The sequence below is a fragment of the Panulirus ornatus genome, chromosome 9 (assembly GCF_036320965.1).
Source record: "Panulirus ornatus isolate Po-2019 chromosome 9, ASM3632096v1, whole genome shotgun sequence".
In the NCBI taxonomy this organism is placed as follows: Eukaryota; Metazoa; Arthropoda; class Malacostraca; order Decapoda; family Palinuridae; genus Panulirus; species Panulirus ornatus.
This window is the reverse complement of record NC_092232.1, coordinates 1,637,553-1,659,847: the sequence shown is the minus strand read 5'-3', so window position 1 is coordinate 1,659,847 and position 22,295 is coordinate 1,637,553. Positions and strand designations below refer to the sequence as shown.

At 45.4% G+C, this 22,295-nt stretch overlaps 1 protein-coding gene across 2 annotated transcripts in view; it reads right to left on the bottom strand.

Annotated features, from left to right (window-relative positions):
* Positions 1 to 22,024, bottom strand: part of LOC139750155 (uncharacterized) — a 404,835-nt gene extending 382,811 nt beyond the window's left edge. Inside the window, exon 1 of one of the 2 annotated variants that reach the window (XM_071664491.1) lies at positions 21,806 to 22,024. In XM_071664491.1, coding sequence (XP_071520592.1) covers positions 21,806 to 21,854 — 49 coding nt within the window. In that variant the 5' untranslated portion in view covers positions 21,855 to 22,024. Of the gene's footprint in view, positions 1 to 2,944; positions 3,078 to 21,805 lie in introns of those variants that run through there. The other variant, XM_071664489.1, reaches the window with a different exon arrangement.
* Between the last annotated feature and the right edge of the window lie 271 nt (positions 22,025 to 22,295).

The following is a 22,295-nucleotide window of genomic DNA, read 5'->3' as shown; positions in this document are numbered from 1 at the left end:
CTAGGGTATAATGGAGTGTCCATTGATCTGAAGGGCAGTACCTCTAGTACATCTATCCTCATCTAACGACAATAATACATCTCATTCGTGAGGAACTGAGGACACTAATACGACGCTTCATTCGTGGAGAACTTAACCATCGACGACTTCCACTGACGCTCACAATAATACTCGGCTGGCGAGCTTTCTCTACTACTGACTCCCTCCCAGTCATTTCCTCGAACGGATGGGACACATCCCTGTGTGTGTGTGTGTGTGTGTGTGTCACTAAGGTACAACGATACATCAACAATACGACCCAGTAGTTAACCCACCTTCCTTTGAAGTCGAGGACCCTGCAGTACTCAGACCACGCACTTGATACTTCAAGATTACCTGCCGTTTTTGACGATCAAAAACCGTAAATTAAGTTAATAATAATAATGATGATGAAACTGTATAACAGCTACTCTCAACCGTACAGGCTATAACCGAGAACAAGGAGCTGGGTAGTGCGGAACTCAGGAGGTTCATTCATATAAGGAAGGTACTGGTGAACACAGGCAGACCTTCCCAGGCACGTCACGCAAATGCAAAATCCTGCATCATTTCTTTCTTCGCTACCGTCGTGGACTGGATCCGCCTCATGCTAACTCTCAAGTCCAGGTTAGTGTGGATTATCAAACCCTATGATGACGTGGCCAAAACATGATGACTCTTCAACACACACACACACACACACACACACACACACACACACACTAGTGTATAACGCTTCCATACAACCCTGAACAGATTACACGATCAATCAAAGACACTATCAAATGATCAAGAGACAGATGAATAAAGAAACAGATTGGCGCTCATAACTTACGACCGGCCGTACGGAGGACAACAGTCGTATTGTCCTGACGTAGTGCACTGCGTCGCCTGCCTGCCGTCCCGTCGTGTCTCGCTGCTCCAGCATGCCAGGCCACCTCACCATCCTGAGCAGACTGACGCCTATGATAATGAATGACCAGCTCTAACCTGCAGTCTGCTGGCTTACGACAGTGACCAACCCTAGGCCGTAGTCTGCTGGCTTATGGAAGTCACCAGCCCTAACTGTCGTCACCACTGCTGAAGTATAGCCTGCTGGTCTGTGAGAGTGACAGTGATCACCTTTGACCTTTATTCTCCTGGCTTATGATGAGGTCATCATATTCGACCATACTCCGCTGACTATGGATGATAATGATCACCTGTGAACACATTACAGTTAACAACCCTCTGTCAACTTTCCCTATGACAGGTCCCTTCTCCCCTATCGGAGGCAATCTAGGATCATTCCTAGTCCCCTTGTTTTCTAAGTAGAAATCCATGATATATCTTCTTCTTTACTGACGTATAGTTCTCTGAGGCTTCCTGTTTTGTTTTCCATGCTCCTCTTGCATGTAGAATGACCCTAGGCGTGGCCTGGGGCCGGCGGGGTCCCCATGGGGCCATGTTTTCTCTCGCCTGACACACACACCGCTGGTGAGGCTGGGCCCCGAGTTTGTACCCTCAGCTCAGCTTTAATGTCAGGCGCTCAGCGCTTCACTCCCTCCCCGGCTCCTCCCGGCCGCCCCGGCTAGGGATCACAGTACTCGCTGCTCTGCAAGCAGGCTACAGGAATGCACTGTAACGCGGGGAGATTAGCTGGACGTGTGGCTAATATGTGCACTGTATCGTGCCCTGGGGGGAGTGAAGGTATGGCAGGGAGTACACTCAGGAACAAAGCATGACTGTACGACCCTTGAACACGACGATACGACCCTTGAGCATGACGGTCCGATCTTTGAACACGACGATACGACCCTTGAGCATGACGGTCCGACCTTTGAACACGACGATACGACCCTTGAGCATGACGGTGCGACCCTTGAACGCGACGATACGACCCTTGAGCATGACGGTCCGACCTTTGAACACGACGGTGCGACTCTTGAACACGACGGTACGACCCTTGAACACGACGATACGAACCTTGAACAAGACGGTGCGACTCTTGAACACGACGGTACGAACCTTGAACACGATTGTGCGACTCTTGAACACGACGGTAAGACCCTTGAACACGACGGTGGGATCACGTACGATTAATGGCGTGACCTTTAACTTGACTGTAAAGGGTCATGTAAAAGGCCAGGCCACCATACCCGAGGGCAGTATCGTCGATCTCAAAGGTCATAATGCCATACTCGCGGGCGGGGTTAGTGACACCAGCGTTTGTGTCCGAGACATCAATACACCACCTGGCTCCTGTGGCAGGATAACCACCTGGCTCCAGTGGCAGAATAACCGTCTGCTCTACCACCAAAAGCCTATGGCAGGATTACCACCTGCTCTACCACCTGGGGCCGGTGGCAGGATTACCACCTGCTCCACCATCTGGGCCGGTGGCAGGATTACCACCTGCTCCACCATCTGGGCTGGTGGCAGGATTACCACCTGCTCTACCACCTGGGGCTGGTGGCAGGATTACCACCTGCTCCACCATCTGGGCCGGTGGCAGGATTACCACCTGCTCCACCATCTGGGCTGGTGGCAGGATTACCACCTGCTCTACCACCTGGGGCCGGTGGCAGGATTACCACCTCTGGGCTGGGGCTACCATCTGGGCCGGTGGCAGGATTACCACCTGCTCCACCATCTGGGCTGGTGGCAGGATTACCACCTGCTCCACCATCTGGGCTGGTGGCAGGATTACCACCTGCTCTACCATCTGGGCTGGTGGCAGGATTACCACCTGCTCTACCATCAGGGGCCGGTGGCAGGATTACCACCTGCTCTACCATCTGGGCTGGTGGCAGGATTACCACCTGCTCTACCACCTGGGGCTGGTGGCAGGATTACCAGCAGGTCCACATCACAAAAGTCAATTTGCATCTAAAACGGGAAACAATAAATGAATATTCAGGCAGCCTCGCGCCTCCCCAACACCTACCTGTACAGCGAAGCTTCGTATTGGTCTGTTGTGTCCGCCGCTTACTCGGCCTGCACCCTCCTCTCCTGGGCTCCATCAGGCGGCGGGGGACCTCTACAGTTGTTAACAAGTCTTCCATTATTATGGTTCGCCACGTTACAGGTGCGTACATCACATCATCTTCGGCACATCCTCATACGAGGGCAGGAAGCGCCCAGTGGGTGTTGCCGGACCTCCCCGCCTGCTGGTGGTGACACGGGGAATTAAAAGTCACCTTGAGCGAGGCCGTATCATCGTCAGTAGATGAAAAGGAGTACAGTCTCGTTGAAGAACGTCTCCACTTCAAAGGGATCCGTTCTTTCCCTGCTACTGACTGAAACGCAAGCCTTGAAGCTGCAGAGGTCCCCATACAAGGATTTCTGGTGTCATATATTTCAACAAAATTATGTACATATTCGAAGCTGTAATTCTGTGACACACTATATGAAACACACCACACGGTTTGTCTACACACATACGTGGATCACATCTAGATCCACCTGGTCATCACCACAGTCCACATAACATGTCCCTGGGCTTGCTGAAGGTGGAGTGCATCCAAGATCCTCTCCATCCGAGGCTGGAGGTGAGGATGTATGTCTCTACCTGACCACATGTGGCCACAGATGTGTCTCGCGCCCTCACCATCTGGGTCTGGAAGCATTGTCCCTCCAGGGCACATGTCCTGGACACGACGCCCAAATACACATACTGACCCAGAAATGGAGTATTGATTCCTTCATCTGTATGTTGTCCCTGCGTTCATATCGAGTCACAGTCCACGTTCTCAGTCAATCTGCATGCTGAGTCATCATCTGCACATCAGGTCACAGTCTAAATGAAGACTCAGTCTGAATGCTGAGTCACAGTCTGAATGTTGAGTCACAGTCTGAATGCTGAGTCAAAGTCTACATGGTGAGTCAGTCACAGTCTGCATGGTGAGTCACAGTCTGCATGTGGAGTCAGCCACAGTCTGCACGTTGAGTCAGCAACAGTCTGCATGACGAGTCAGTCACAGTCTGAATGATGAGTCAGTCACAGTCTACATGATGAGTCAGACACAGTCTGCACGTTGAGTCAGCAACGGTCTGCATGATGAGTCAGTCACAGTCTGCATGATGAATCAGTCACAGTATGCATGATGAGTCAGTCACAGTATGCATGATGAGTCAGTCACAGTCTGCATGATGAGTCAGTCACAGTCTGCATGATGAGTCAGTCACAGTCTGCATGTGCAGATGGCTCCGGCTCCAGGCCGGCCATCGGGAAGCTTCCGAAAAATTAACTTCACTTTTTAAACTTCCATATTTCCGCTCTGGTGTCTGCTGTGGTGTCTCTGCTGTGGTGTCTGTGCTATGGTACCTCTGCTGTGGTGTTTGTGCCATGGTGCCTCTGCTATGGTACCTCTGCTGTGGCACTCTGTATGGTCCTTCGAGGATTCCGACCAAGTCCTGATCCCTTCATGGTGATAGTAAGATGACTAACGGTGGCGTGACTGACCCATATGACTATTGGTACACGCGGGTGGGAGGAGGGAACCCGCCTCTCTGGACTTGTGGAATCATAATGACGCATTCGGTCATACCTTCTGAATTCATCACTTTCACAAGAGAGTTAGAAAAAAATACCATGTCATTGTGCATCAATGCACACAGAAGTGACCATTAAACTTGAATAAGAGATCAAGTTCTGGGAACACAGCTTTAGTTGTAGATTTACTGCAGCAATCAATATAAACAAATATAAAAAAGATAAAAAGTGATCTACTCTAAGGCTCTGTTGCATTCCTGCCAACAGATGCACTTAGCCAATGGTTCGAGACAGCCTCTGTGCTTCAGATTCATTTATATTCGAGACGGTTACCAATGGTTCCTCTGGGTCTCTGTGCTTCACAATCTTAACCGAGGGTTCGAGAGGCAGTCTTTCTGCTTCAAAACCTCGGTGTTCGAGGCGGCTATCAATGGTTCGAGAGAATCCTCGGAGCTTCAGATTCTTAATTATCGAGACGGCAATCAATGGTAAATAATTCACCTTCTAAATGTTTGAAATCATGATGATAATAGTCATGATAATAATAGTAATGATCATAAGTCATGATAGTAATAGTCATGATGATAAGTCATGATAATCATAGACATGATGATAAGTGTGTTTTGAAAAATGCTTATAACCATTATCCTTCATCAGTTCTTCCATAATAACATTACATATTAGTTACCCTAACGAACGCTACACTAAAATCATAAGTCAGTAATTATGGAATCACTTCATAAACCATAAAAGGCAGACGACTTAAGCCTGGGAATCAACGCCATCTATGGCTCAGTGGCGAACTACAATACATTCCAACGAACTCTTCAACTTTCAGATCGAATACATTCCTTTCTGTCAGTTAATTTGCCGCGTCTGTAACTTCATACAGTTCATGCTTGTGCTGGGCGCTTCAGCCGACGTCTGTAATTAATAATGACTTCTGAAATTACTGCGCCGTGAGTGAGGCTGGGAGAAGGGCGGGGGCTGAGCCTGACGACCGTATCAACAGATGCCCTTCGCGGCAACAACGCAGATAACGCAACCATCAAGCAAGAGCGACTACCATCCTGTAGGCCTCCAGATCCAGATCAAGGGTGAACACTTAACAACAGACGTGGAAGCCGACTACTGAATGTGCTTCCCCGCATCGAGGGATGAGATGTTGATCACGGGATGAACCGATGCTTCAGGTAGGATGGCCATAACGTGACCAGGTTTGCTACATCTGTGGAACACGTTACCAGCGGCTTATTTGTGGAGATATGATCTCATCCCCGGTCGAGTGTAAATGGATATTCCACGAACTTGGTTGCCATCTGAAGACAGATCTTTCTCATCCTAGACTGAGAAAATTGATGAGTCTCATTTTCGTATTGTGTTTCAACAGAGGCAGCCGCCATGGCGCTGAGTTTCTTGTATTCTTCGGAGAATTTTTAAGATAATCGGTCAACACCGGTCGGTGATCTAGCGTCTACAGGCGAGACCCAGGAGCCAGAGGATTCATGTATATTCGAAACTTCGAGGTAAATATATGAAGTTAGCAGGAAACATTCGAAAACCTCAGCATCAATTGCTCTAGAATTAGTATCTACAGCATCGAGGTGAGTAATAAGGCTTTACGCTGAGCATCCGAAGCTTCGGTGCGACTATACGAAGACTTAAAGCACAGCATGTAAAGCTTCGGGGGCAAATATTTGAACATCTCACTAAAAGATCTGAAGCTTCGAGATGAGGACCAAATAGTTCCCAGTTAACTTGTGAAGAACAGACCGAGGCACGATGTCTCAACATGTAACTGTAAGAGATATATCCAGGAAACTTATCTCATCCAGATGATTGAAGACGATAAGATTAACACAGAAGCTATAAACAACGGAATTCACAAGCCAATGATATACTTTCCGAGGTCATTTACATAGCAGGTGTTGTGAGTACGGTCTGTCCTCATCTCTCATGGTGGCACAGGCAACGAGCCATAAAGAGAGACATGCCAAGCAGACTGACACCTAAGCAACAGGTACAAATAATACGACGTCTTCATAAGCTTCTAGTTCGTTGTCTGTCCAAACAAATCTAGCCAGACTTTAGCATCTGCAGAGTCAAGCAATCTATGATATAAGCAGGAACTTCAACCACACCATCCAGATGCCGGTCTGCAAAGTGTTAGGCTTGGGTCGGCCGGCCAGGAGGGAGGTACCAACAAGCCTGTATGTGATGGATCGTGATTCAGAAGAGGTAAATCGTACAGGGGTAGTACTGACCGACGGTACCCAAACTCTACCGTACGATGAGAGGGTCAACAATCACCCTGATCTAAATGAGAATCTATAGACTTCCTGGATTTATCGCTGGGGTTAAACCATCCAATAATTCAACCAGTACTGAGCATATTTGCACTATGATTTAATACTAAACACTACATCAATGGCCATCACATTCAGAATCTGGTTCAATACAACAGAGTGTTCAAAACCAATGATCGCCAAGTCCACTTGTAGGTTCAGGGGAGATTAACGTTACGAGAGAAGACAATCAGGACTGAGCTTTCACGTGTGTTGGGACAGAGTCAATATAGACGAACGTCTTGAACGCGAATGGGTTTAGGTACCCAACCGAGAGAGAGAGAGAGAGAGAGAGAGAGAGAGAGAGAGAGAGAGAGAGAGAGAGAGAGAGAGAGAGAGAGAGAGAGAGAGAGAGAGAGTTAAGAAGTGTGTTATCTCCATCAGCAAGATCATACAGTAACGTGACTATGGACAGTTGTTGAGGGATTTTCAAGAGACGAGTCTCGGGTGCTCGAGGAGCAGATAGGACGATATCTCAAGGAGAAATCTTCACAAAAATTACTCAAAACTTGTGTTATCACACACCACTATTACTACAATGGCCACAGTTATCGCGGGAGATAACACTTATATTGGTTCATCTCATCCTGGGTTCGTTGGTCATCTCACATGAATGCAAATAAATCACAAAAAGAACACGTGATTTAGGAATATGCTGGAGCCAGCCACATGGAAGATGAAACACGAAGATCCGAGCGCTTTCGTGAGTACTCACCTAATCAGAGATTCAACGTACCGTCGTTGTATCATCGACGAAGTAAATAATCAAGAAAGCGCGCGGATCTTTGGGTTTCATCGCCGCGTGGCCACCAGCATCTGACATGAAGTGATATTTCAACCACAGAGGTGAGGGTAATGTTGGTTCACGTGTGGGCAGGTCATCTCGGCTATGACAGACATAAGACTCGTGTGAAAAATCTGAGCTGGTTATCAAGATTGTGACTGTTTAAGGACAATTACCAAACTATCGAGGAATAAATACGATTATTTCTGTCTACAACCTCCTAGTTTGTGCAAAGAACTATTCCATCCATGTTCTGGACATCCTTAATACGTTCTATTTGTCTCGCTTTAGTATCAAAAAATAATTCAAGAATTTTGAGGTTCTACGTCAGAGAAAACAGACAATTTGGCTGAAATATAAAAACAGTTAGTCCAAACGTCGACCATATACACAATACTAGTTACATATGGCCACCCGCAGTGCTTGATCGGAACAAATCCTTCACCTCAGTTAGCACAGAGACACACCAAAGGGCAGAAGCAGTTGCAATTCTTCACAAAAATTAGTGTCAGTAACAGGAAAATGACATGAAAGGTTTACTCTTAAAGTTTATCAACTGTTAAATGACTGAAGTCATGTTCGAAATCGTGAGAGATGATAATGTGGTCCACGGGGTCTGGTAAGACCTTACAACACCACTTTGGCTTCCCCCACTCTCGCTTACCTCCCGTGTGGAGGAGAGAGAGAGAGAGAGAGAGAGAGAGAGAGAGAGAGAGAGAGAGAGAGAGAGAGAGAGAGAGAGAGAGAGAGAGAGAGAGAGAGAGAGAGAGAGGTGTCAGCTAAGAGAATCCATAAAGAAAGAGAGAACGAGCACTAAAGTGAGACGCCTCCCTTGAAGAGCCATCGCCTCTGCCCCCCCACCCCACCATCCCCCACCCCCCACATCATGACGACTGTCAATACTACAACTTCCGCATGGCATGCGCACACCTGCGCTTCCAGGCGCAGCAGGTGACTCTGGGTACATTTCTCTCCCTGGCTACTTTCATCTCCATGCTTCAATCTCTCCCCTCCCGTTTTCACACTCCCTTAAATATCCCTCATCGACCTTGCCCCCTCAGAACCCCCTGCCGTCCACTTGCCTTCCATACACATCTTTTATCGATCATAAGCCACTAAACCCTTCATGGCCCAACACAGGCCTCCACCATACAAGTCATAACCTTTATCCTGTTCACTACAGGTCCCCTCCTTCGTTGCCACCACCCGTACGGCAACACAACCATGAAGTAATAGTTATACTAAACTGCTAACGATCATTCTCTCTTCCCTAGATCAGGTCAGTCTGACGCCCGCCTCGCCTCATGACCAGTAACACCATCACACAGGGTAAAGGTCAGCCACTGTTGTAATAGGTCAACACAGCCAGCAGTCTGCACACAACCAACAGTTCCTATGACAACTGCGAGGTTGGCAAGCCTGCCTCTGTCATTACCGACACAACCTGCCCACAAGATAACGTTAAATAACTTAATATACAACGTAACAACACCATACGTTCCTCATACACACACACAACAACAAAAAAATGGAACCACATTTTTCAAAGAAGACAAACGATGTTTCAGAAAAATACAATTGTGACACTAATACCCGCTAGCCATGAGTAATTAAGGACAGCCGGAAGGTAAATGGAAATTTCATTACCCATTAGTCATTGTTAATGCTATGTATTGAGAGAGAGAGAGAGAGAGAGAGAGAGAGAGAGAGAGAGAGAGAGAGAGAGAGAGAGAGAGAGAGAGAGAGAGTACATCTCGATCTCTTCGGCAGACTTCATCAAGTTATTAATCTAAGTTGTAGGAAAGCACAGCAGAACAATTGTGTACCGGGATGTGTGTGTGTGTGTGTGTGTGTGTGTGTGTGTGTGTGTGTGTGTGTGTGTGTGTGTGTGTGTGTGTGTGAGCGCACGCCGGGGCCACAGCTGCAGGTAATTCTGGAGAAATTACTGCCAGTGTGTGTAGGCTGATGATTATGAACCTTCTTTGTGTCGCATTTCATCCCTAGTGGCCATGACTGTACATCGTACGCATGATACTAAATCATGTGCATGACAGTGGGTCGTCTGACAACCGCAAGGGGTCGTGTCTGCGTCCACACGGATGTGCGTTGATATCATTTTTTTTATAATTACTAGAAAAAACACAGGAGCACAGGTGCACTCTACAGCACTTGGATTATAAGGAAAAAGGTTTCATAATAGTATTGGACGTCATAAACATTCACAAATCGTAAGTTATATTTATATGTATTTGTTGTTTTATGACAGCGTCCGTGATCTTGTGGGGAGGGGGTAGAAGGGAGGATCAAAGTCACCTCCTATGAATAGATGGAAGTTGACATTTCGTACACTTGGTTTCTGTGTCACAGCCGAATTCCTTCCCTTATTCGGACGGCAATCAAGAAACTGAAGACTCGAGACTTGTATCAGATTCTACTGATACGAGTACCACTACAGATAGCTCATCTACAGCACTGTATTCCTGTAACTTGACCAACGACGTTTTACCGCAAGTCCGACTTGGAGTTGAACATCCACTGAATGTAAACAATACACATGTAGTAATCGAAGATTGTGACCCTGCCCGAGCCATCCTTCTCTTAACGCAAGACTCGTCTTAACGTGAAATACATATTTCGGTAACCATTCCCACCATACACACGGATAAGGAGTCCAAACTTAGCTGTGTCACAGAGCATTCACGTGCTTAATACTGTGGACAACCAGGAAGCAAACGTAGCTATGCTTCCCTCAAGATGCACGGAAAACTAGCAGGCTGTCATCGAGATACTAGACCTGATATTGTTGTGAGGCGCACTAGCATATCTCAGACCCCATTTTCAGGGGCCATGAGAGCAGCAGGTGGGATGTGCAACGTAAATTTCAGTTAAGATGAAAGCACAAGGCCGAGCGTAACGTCATGTTTACTACCAGAGCCTAGCTAGCCCAGCCTCGTTAAACCCAAAACTCCTCCCTCACCCATGACGCACCCCGGAGTCTTGGCATATACGATGTTACGTGAGAAAATACCACCAAGAATATCTAAGTAACATTATGTATAAGAAGAAACTACACAATGGAGAAAACACAGAGACAGTGGGGGGAAACTACTTGAAATCTATTTGATAAACATCTTCAGCTTCATGATCAAAGCAGCAACAGTATACTATGATCACAAGCAGCAACAGGAGGTATGATCAAAGCAGCAACAGTATACTATGATCACAAGCAGCAACAGGAGGTATGATCACAAGCAGCAACAGTATACTATGATCACAAGCAGCAACAGGAGGTATGATCACAGAAGCAACAGTATACTATGATCACAAGCAGCAACAGGAGGTATGATCACAGAAGCAACAGTATACTATGATCACAAGCAGCAACAGGAGGTATGATCACAGAAGAAAACTCCAAAATAAACGTAATGTAAACGTAAGGTAAAAATACGAAACGTTTAAACCTAAAGGTACAATTAGTCTACGATAACTTTACAGTTTATACGCTGATGTACCAGTGAGCAACGCACAACCATCACACACACAAGTGTTAAGTTGAAAGAAACATAAACATCTGATCGCATAATGGAAAACGTCACTTACCATAATTTAACGAAACCTCCCAAGCCAAGCGTCTTCCTACGCTCCATCTTATGTAATTGTCTGTTTGTACGATATGTGGGGGAAGTTTTACACTCGTGTGGCCGGGTATAGGCGAAGCTGAGTCTACATGTGTGTGTGTGTGTGTGTGTGTGTGTGTGTGTGTGTGTGTGTGTGTGGAGCGGTACACCGGCTGATCCATCTACTAAGGTCACTTCTCTACAGTACACGTCCTTGAGTACTGTGGGGTCGGCGGCCTCTACTTCCCCTCCCTCCTGTCCCACGTGGCCTCTATCTACTCCTGTCCTGTACGTGTATCTACCACACACCCTTCATGAAATGGTTTGCTTCACTGCCACTTGTGTCCTTGACTCGAGCAGTAGTACCTCTCTCTCAGCGGACCCAGTCAAAGTAAACATGGCCGCATGGACCCCGAGGACCTCAAGTTGGTTATCATGTACCCCTTTAACCTTCCCTCAGCAGCACCGGGGCTTCCTCCCTCCTGCCTCTCCCTTTAGTACATCCCCCTTAATTCTGGAGCCAATTTTGACGCGTTTCCTTGGACCAGCTCAAGCAGTTCTCCCGCTTCCCTCTTTGTGAGGCGGCCTACCTGCTGATAACACTCAGACGACCTACCTGCTGATACATACTTAGACGACCTACCTGTTGATACATACTCAGACGACTTACCTGCTGATACATAATCAAACGGCCTACCTGCTGATACATACTTAGACGACCTACCTGCTGATACATACTCAGACGACCTACCTGCTGATACATACTCAGACGACCTACCTGCTGATATATACTTAGACGACCTACCTGCTGATACATAGTGAAACGACCTACCTCCTGATACATAGTCAGACGACCTACCTGCTGATATAGAAACAGGCCAGCTGGTGATATATACAGCGACTTGCTCGTTCAGGCGTCACACACATCTTCCTTAATATCTTTTGTTGGCACTTGGGATTAAAAAAAAATTGACACTGACAAAGCATAGATTACTTCCCTCACAACCAGGAAGGTCTGGTGATAGGGTGACACTGCCCAGCTTCCTGACTGTTGTCCTAGGTCATGGTATGAACGCCTCCACCAAATATGATGGTCGTAATGTGCGTTTTTTCTTTTAATTGCCCTTCTCATCCCCCGGTAGTTTACACTTGTTTGGGATAAATTTCGCAAGTCAGGCAGCTGCTGTATGGCTTGCCAAAGAAGGACAAGGGGATCAGGGGCATATGGTTACACTCTCGGTCTAGCCATACTCTACGTACAAGCTTGGCATCACCTGCAAACATGTTATGATGTGATGCAATTCTCTCTGGCAAGTCATTACATATATCGCGCGGATGTGTGTGTGTGTGTGTGTGTGTGTGTGTGTGTGTGTGTGTGTGTGTGTTATGGTAAGAGAGTTATACATTTGTGTTACCCGCCTCTCAATCTTTATATATGTAGCATGTCATTTACTCCTGTGTGTATGCATACACACACACACACACACACACACACACACACACACACACACACATACACACACAACCATGTATGTAATTACTTATTATACTGTACGGGGAGGAAGTTCTGCACACGAAGGACCTCATCCCTTAACAATCTCAACTATTATATACAACCTTTAAAATCTATGTATATGATGTCTGCATTGACCATGTCCTCAGTCAATCTGTTCCATTCATCCACCGCTCTTAAACTATAAATGTACTTGTTTACATCATTCATGATAAGTATATACATAAATCCACAGGAAAATGAAACACGATATGTGGTTTTATGTATATAATAGGTTACGCACACCACTGTGACCTCTTATAATTATGATAAGTAGGTTAATTAATTTCATGTTATGTCCTTTGGTTGCTATAACTCTACTTCTCTAGTACAACTGATAACTGTTCATTTCATCGATCTGTTTTAAAAATTGTCGGTTGTGATCAAGTCACTTCTCACTCTTCTCGCTTCCAAAGTCGGCAAAAATTTAAGGCCTTTTGCCCTTTCCTGTAACTTTACTGTCGTAATTCTGGTATGATCTTTGTTGCACTCTTGTGGACCTTCTCTATCAACTCTCTGCGTTCCTTTGGGTGAGGAGACCAAACATAAGAAACATATTCTAGTTTCGGCCTTATGGGCGACATGCACAGCTGGTTAAATTTTTCCTTATCCATGAAAGTCATTCTAATGTGGGACTCTGGCTACAGGTTGGAGACGAAGCTGACTCCCAAGTCCTTCACACACACACACACACACACAATCCTGAAATTCATTTACGATAACAATAACTGTATTGTGGACTTCGTTCTCTTTTTTCCATCCTCATCACTTTACATCAGCTCGGGTGAAATTTCATCTACCATGTACAAGACCAACTTTGGAGTTTGTTTAGGTCCCCTTGTAAGCCACTGTATGTACATGTGTGTGTGTGTGTGTGTGTGTGTGTGTGTGTGTGTGTGTGTGTGTGTGTGTGTGTGTATGTGTGTGTAAAATAACTGCTTACATCCCTGAATGCTTGCTGACATGTTCTTACGTGCGTCAGTGTGCTTGCAAGGGCATACATGTGCTATGAGCACACAAGAAGGCGCTCCGAGGGTTATGGCTCATAAATATCAATTAAAACATTGAAATACACCATGAACATTGTTGCCAGTACAGAGCAAAGGAGAAATATTAATAGAAAAGAACGACAGCAACACTGGATCTGGCCTAAAGGAACGAGAACCTGGGGATGGGCAAAGCTGAGACGAGAGGCAGGCAAAGATGAGACGAGAGGCAGGCAAAGATGAGACGAGAAGCACAAGCTGAAACGAGAGATTGGCAAAGCTGAAGCGGGAGCCATGGTAGTGGCTCCTGCATGTACAAATGCACGTCACAATATCACGTGACATTCCTTCTAGAAGCTTCCATGATCATCTGTCAATATAACCAATTGAGGCGTCAGCTATTTTCCTAAGCCTTGGCTTGTCTGCCGGCAATGTCAGGCAGTCAGGAGATGGTATATGTGAGGTGTTGAGTTGAGGGTCGGCCGGGCGGGCGGGTGGGGGTGGCGTTTATATCCATAACTGTTAACTCTGGAAAATCTATTTCATTCAGTATTGAACACAAAGAGCAGCAGTCTATAATAGTAGACCAACGCTACCTCAGAGAACCATATCTGTGAGACCCACGACCTGAAGTAAGAAGGCTACCGCTTGCTGCATACACTACCACACACTGGCACACCTGAGGCGGGAGACTGGCAGAGATAAGGCGAGATTCTACCAAAGCTGAGTCGAGAGAGAGAGACATAGATAACTTGAGAGGTTGAGTGACAAATGTACAGACCAGCAGAGATAAGGATAGAAATACGGAACAGAAACAGACGAGAGATGGTAGATAAGAAGAGATGCAGATAGAGAATAAGTGAAGACTTCATGGGTCTCTGAGAAAAAGAGAGAGAGAGAGAGAGAGAGAGAGAGAGAGAGAGAGAGAGAGAGAGAGAGAGAGAGAGAGAGAGAGAGAGAGAGAGAGAGAGAGAGATGAAAGTATGAAAAAAAAATCATGAATGATCATAATGGATGAATATGGCGGTGAAGGTTGAACGACTGATGAAGGTGAAAAACAATCATTCTATTGAAAGTTACACAGACACAGACCACACAGACGCAGGGTCCATGCGAGAGCAGTGGGAGCAGCGAGGCTGGGAATGAGAGGTGCTGGACTGGCGAGGCGGGAAAGTGTCTCGTATATTACAACAACAAAAAAAGCTGTGAAATAAAATAATGAGCACTGGAGACGACATGCTTGTGCACAGACAATACACAACAAACAAAACGCTTGTACACAGATGAATGACACAGAGAAATCTGCACTACATGTAAATGACCCCCAGCAAAATAACAATGTAAATATGAATAAAAAAAGAAAAGAGGTAAGCCAATAAAACAGACTCTGGCGATTGGAAAGGTGTCAGATCTAAACCTCATGGAACAAAGGCAACAGGAGGACCTCCTAGGAAAAGTTTTGAACGCACAAGTTTGCCAGCGACGGCAACTGTAAACAGACGTGCACTTAACGCAGTAAACAAACCCACATTTTGTGAACCAAGACTTAAGGAGTACATCAGATAGAAACACTCATGGCGATGACCAACCCTATGGCTGTAAATAAACTCAGAAGGAGGAAAAGGGTAAACAAACACTTATCATGAAGTAGCCAATAGCGGCTGTAAACAAGACTCAGGGGATGCTGACCATGAGCTGTAAACAAATATCAGAGGTTAACAACAACAACTTTAGACAAAAACAGAGAAACACCAGATCAAGAGCAGCAAACAAACCCATCATGACTAAAAAATACGAATGTGCACGAAACCTGTGACGAAACCCCAGAGAAAGATCCATGGACCGTAGACAAACCACGATGGAAAACAATAAACCTGGACAACAACTGTAAACAAACCCCGGAGAAATCCTAACTTATGAGCTGCAAACAAACCCCGGGAAATCCCAATTGCGAGCTGCAAACAAACCGGGAAGATTATAAACACGAAGAAACCTTCACTTATAAACAAGAAGAAACCTTCACAACAACTGTAAACAATCCCTGGATGGCACAGCTCGGGCTGGGCCAGGGCTGAAACAGCAGGAACGCACTCTGAGCGGAGGAGACCCGGCCAGCGGGGTGGAGGAGGAGCACCCGCTCCTCAAGTCCCGAGACGTGACGATGAATAGACAGCCTCCAGGAAGGTCCTCCTCCACCAGGCCTGACCCTCACTCAACTGAGTCACAACGTCAGAGGTCACGGTGTTAAGGGGCATCAGAAGTCACAACGTAAGGGGCACTAGATGTCGGGGGGTTAAGGGGCACCAGATGTCGCGGGGTTACGGGACACCAGATGTCAGGAGTTAAGGGGCACCAGAGGTCACGGGGTTAAGGGGCACCAGATGTCACGGGGTTGAGGGGCACCTGGGGTTACGGGGTGAAAACATACATGTGTCCCTAGACTACGGGGCCATTCATCATGAGGCGACTCGACCCACGACCAGGTTCTTTCCACAAGGAGGTTTTGCCCATGAGGGAGCTCTACCCAGGAAGCAGCTCCATCAATACGATGGCTCTATCCACGAGGTAATGAGGGGGCTTTCACTATGAGTTGGCTCGATCCATGAGGTCATTCTATCTGTGAGGCGGCTATATCCATGAAGTGACTTTGTTTGTGAGTGACTCTGTCCACGAAGTGGTTTAATCCATGAAGAGTATCTGTCGAGCAGATGGTTCGATCTCCGAAGTGACTACATAAGGTGGCTTCACCAAGATGATTATTCGCTATATCCAAAAGATGGCTGGGTCCCAAAGTATGGTTCAGTGTAACGAGCTGGTCTATCCACAAGATGGCTGGTTCCTCAGATATGGTTTAGCGTAGGGAGCTGCTCTATCCACGAAGCTTCTTGCTCTCTAGGGATGGGTCATTGTAGGGAGCAGCTCTATCCACAGGATGGCTGGCTTTCCAGGGGATAGTTTAGTGCAGGGAGCTGGCCTCCAGGACGTAAGGTGCGAGGAATCTCCTTGATGATTACTTCTCATGTGTTCTACAGAACCTCATGACCGAGGGAAGCTCTCATGTGGTCTCATTCTGAGCGTTCTCTTGTGAGGGGTTCGTATGTCTTATGTGGCATAGGTGTGCGTGTTTCTCATTTACATGACTCACTTTTCCCTCAAGTCACTTATATATCTTACTTTTCACTCTTGTTATACTAAAGTATCTGACTCATCATTCATATCTCTATCTTACTTTTCACTTTTGTACACTTCATTTGCATCTCAAGGTTACAAACTTTTCGATAAGTCAATCACCATCGATATCTCACTAAATATGCCACTTTTTCACATATGTCTTGCTATAACGTTCTCCTCACTCGTGTCTCATCTTTCTCCTCACTCGTGTCTCATCTTTCTCCTCACTAAAGTCTCATCTTTACGATCTGCTCAGAAATATTTCTCACGTGCTACATTTCTTACTAGTGCCTCACTTATATATATATATATATATATATATATATATATATATATATATATATATATATATATATATATATATATATATATATATTTTTTTTTTCTTTCTTTCATAATATTCGCCATTTCCCGCATTAGCGAGGTAGCGTTGAGAACAGAGGACTGGGCCCTTGAGGGAATATCCTCACCTGGGCCCCTTCTCTGTTCCCTCTTTTGGAAAATTAAAAAAAAAGTGAGAGGGGAGGATTTCCAGCCCCCCGCTCCCTCCCCTTTTAGTCGCCTTCTACGACACGCAGGGAATACGTGGGAAGTATTCTTTCTCCCCTATCCCCAGGGATATATATATATATATATATATATATATATATATATATATATATATATATATATATATATATATATATATATATATTCTTTTTCTTTCTTTTAAACTATTCGCCATTTCCCGCGTTAGCGAGGTAGCGTTAAGAACAGAGGACTGGGCCTTTTTTGGAATATCCTCACCTGGCCCCCTCTGTTCCTTCTTTTGGAAAATTAAAAAAAAAAAAGAGAGGGGAGGATTTCCAGCCCCCCGCTCCCTCCCCTTTTAGTCGCCTTCTACGACACGCAGGGAATACGTGGGAAGTATTCTTAATCTCCTATACCCAGGGATAATATATATATATATATATATATATATATATATATATATATATATATATATTTATTTATATTTATTATACTTTGTCGCTGTCTCCCGCGTTTGCGAGGTAGCGCAAGGAAACAGACGAAAGAAATGGCCCAACCCCCCCCCCCCATACACATGTATATACATACGTCCACACACGCAAATATACATACCTACACAGCTTCCCATGGTTTACCCCAGACGCTTCAATGCCTTGATTCAATCCACTGACAGCACGTCAACCCCGGTATACCACATCGCTCCAATTCACTCTATTCCTTGCCCTCCTTTCACCCTCCTGCATGTTCAGGCCCCGATCACACAAAATCTTTTTCACTCCATCTTTCCACCTCCAATTTGGTCTCCCTCTTCTCCTCGTTCCCTCCACCTCCGACACATATATCCTCTTGGTCAATCTTTCCTCACTCTTTGACCAAGAGGATATATGTGTCGGAGGTGGAGGGAACGAGGAGAAGAGGGAGACCAAATTGGAGGTGGAAAGATGGAGTGAAAAAGATTTTGTGTGATCGGGGCCTGAACATGCAGGAGGGTGAAAGGAGGGCAAGGAATAGAGTGAATTGGAGCGATGTGGTATACCGGGGTTGACGTGCTGTCAGTGGATTGAATCAAGGCATTGAAGCGTCTGGGGTAAACCATGGGAAGCTGTGTAGGTATGTATATTTATATATATGTATATATATATATATATATATTATATATATATATATATATATATATATATATATATATATATATATATATACATACAAACACCCACTCCTCCCTAGTTCGGATTTGTTCCCCTTGCTCCTTTCACACCACGTGTCACCTTCAGCAAGGCGTCTCATTTCTATTCTTCAGTTCTCACATGTTTCAGTACCCGAGTCCACTGGCCCTCTTCCTCATACATCCTAATTTCCCAGCAACGTCTCCCACTTGTATAACGCACTTTTATTTCTTAAATCATACACGACTCTTCATTCTATTCATACACTTTCTTATAAATGTGCCACAGTTCTACAACACTCTTCATATTTCTTAGGTGTACCTTCTGTGTCATCTTATTTTACATTAATGTCTCACATGTGTACCTAACAGCTCTTAACTTCATCTCTTCTGTGCCACAGTTCTCACTTAATGTTTATTCCATTTCAATCTTATATGAGTGAAATATTTCACACAGATCTTTCTTTTGTGTGATTACTATTAGGATAATGAGGGGAGAGTTTTACACTTGTGTTATCTGCCCTTCACTTGACCCACTATATATATATATATATATATATATATATATATATATATATATATATATATATATATATATATATACGATATGTACGAACACAAACACCTATACACCCCAGCCAAGCTAGGCATCCATTTATTGACCAGCCCTAAAGGAAGGATGAACACCTGGCTTGGGTGTAGGCCGACTGCCACGCCCAGGAGTCGCACCCATGGTGAGTCCGACCCCGGCCGGTCCGTGTAGACTAATGGCCACAACGTTAACTGCTGTACCACGGTGGCCCGTATGTGTGTGTGTGTGTGTGTGTGTGTGTGTGTGTGTACTCCATTCCTCGTTTCTAATCTTCACTTTTCGCTTGTGTCGCACCTCACGCGCATCACTTCACCATGTATATCCCTCGTCTCCAGGCGTCATTTCTCAGGAGGGCCACGGAGGTCGTCTCACAAGGTCAGGTGGTGTACTCCGACCCCGGCTGACAACAAGTAAGGGACGTTCCGTTTCGTTCCGTTCCGTTCTACACCAAACATCCCCACAAACTCCTAATGATATTCTTGTCTACGAACTTTCTTTGCGTCTCGTGTGATGCGGCACCGGCGGCTACATGTGCCGTGTGTAACCAATTCAGAGCATTACTGATGAACTCTTATCGTACCATTTGTTTACGTGTTTCCGTCAACAAGAAGTACGTACTGAGACTTCTTTGGGTCTCCGTTTTCTGTGCGCTCAATCGCTTTCTTTTTTTTTCTTACAAAATAGGTGTTCGTCACAACTTCCGTCAATATGATTATCATTTTCTTAAAATGTTGATTTCACATTTTCTTTTTGTACCCACATATGTCCCTCATTAAGTTTTATTTCGCATTTCATAAAAAAAAAGTCTTCCCTCATTAATTATTCTTTTCTTTCAGTATCTTCCACCACAGCTTTCACTGCCGTCTGTATTTTTTTCTTATTCAACTGTTTCCTTTAGTAACTCCATATATCATCCTTCACTGTCCCCACCGTCTTTCTTGCAGTCGCCATTTTATGTTATCTTTCCCTTCACTATCTTAGTTCTTTCCCATTTCTCTTCGTGCTTCTCATTTTCGTTTCAACCTTCCCTGTCGTCTAAACCCACCTTCTACCCCCGCCCACATACACATACACCCTACAGTTAATCCTCCATACGATCAGAGTCAGATGATGAACGCCGGCTATATCCAAGCTACCGTCCAGCGTCCAGCAAAGGTCAAAAAGAATTCTTCAGGACGACCCAGGAGGTGCCAGTCTGTCTTCAGTACTGAAGCTGTGGTTTGAGCTCCTGTTGGCAGTGAAGTGAAAAGTTTGGTAGTTTCGTACGAACACGTTCTAACTGTCTGAGCAGTAACCAAAGACGCATTTCTAATAGGCCAGTTACTTAATAAACCGTACTTGCAGTAGCAACGAAAACTGGAATCAAGATCCAGGTTATTTTTCTGTTCTACGAGTTACGTCCACTTCCTATTCAGGAGAATAATCACTCTCCTGAAGAAGACGTTGTAGAAACTAGTTCAGAATTTATTCTTGGCTCTTGCTATCACTTTTCGTTGATACCTCTTATCATAATGGATCTATTACACCCTTAAACCATACCTCTCAAAATCAAAGAGGACTATGCACTAGTTATGTTGTTCATTGGTAACACTGGAAAGTAAACCACCTAGGTAGAGCGGTGTTGCCAGCCTGAGGCGTCTTCACTGAAACATTTCACCTGATCGTCTTATCTCTGAAGACTGCTTCATTCATCCCAGCGCTTGAGCTGCCTAGAAGGTTCTCCAGCAGCAAGATAATGTACAGACGGAATGAAAATTCTGTTCGTAACGGTATAATTTCATCTGTAAACATGCACGGATTGTTACATGTCATGTTTTCCTTTAAACCCGTAAAGAGTCAGAGGGTCTTTTGTAGTTAGGCCGGTGCTATGGTTGCATGCTAAATCAATGCGGTCCTAAAATTCGGCTGCATACCGTGCATGTACACGACCGCAGCTACGTACACCAGCAGAACCATAGTTTGTTGTAGCACATGCAGCAGGCGCAGCACTACGGCACTATAGCTGAGGTGGTAGTACAGGACCCGCCCTAGGGCGTTGGGCCATCGCTCTCTCTTTTATCAGTCGCCGAGAAATCCCCGGTTAATCCGTTGTCTCCATCACATTTCCACCGATATTTGTTAAGAACGTTTCATTACTACTAGAATACACGTCATCGGGCTACAGTAACATCCATATGGACCAGACACTAATCTCTTAATAAAGTAATCCAGCTCCCAGGATAAGAGGCAAGTTAAGTGTGTTCCCTGGGGGTTAAGAGCTCTAAGTTCACTGTCTCTATGCACTAGCCTAATACTTTGAGTCCTCTTGGCATGCTTGGGTTAAAACTCCCGGAATCGGTCTCCTGTCCACACAGGAGTTCGTCAATATTTTCATAGAATACTGGAATGTTTGCTCTTCCAGAACCCGGTGGCTGGAAGCAGTACCTCAAACACAGACGATTCAGCGTTGTCTCACGGCGACGCCGGAGCTCCTCAGTCCATGATTGCGTCATTGGAGCCAGCGGTATCGATCGGATCCTACCTTGTATAACCTTATCTAAATTACTCTAAAATATCAATCTAAAAACAATGTCTCTCACGTCTGTACTTACTTAGTGATAGCTGCCTCCATTGTACCTTCTTCTTACACTTTTTCCCCATTGATAGCTACTGTACAGAGAATTATAAAAGTAGATAAGAACAACTGCTAGTCAATGGAGGACATGACACATGGCCACCCTCTCCCCGTTACGTCCCACGTGAAACTACTGGAGGCTGGATCACTGCCGCTACACACACACACACACACACACACACGCCAACACACACTCACACACCGGCCGGCAAGTTGCCACACTCCGCTTTCTCTCTACTTCCGACTCGATTTATATTTTTCTCTACGACTGACTGATGTCTTAACATCTTTCTGTAGGTATCTACACGCTGATGTTGTTCCTACTGTATCCAAACAAGATTCAACACATGTTTACTTAACAGTCTGTGCTGGAAACCATATTAGATAAGGGGTGTGCTCGGGAGTAGCCAATAACATCACTCCGTACTAGTGACGTCAGCAGCATGTGACTGATCCCCGCTTCCTTT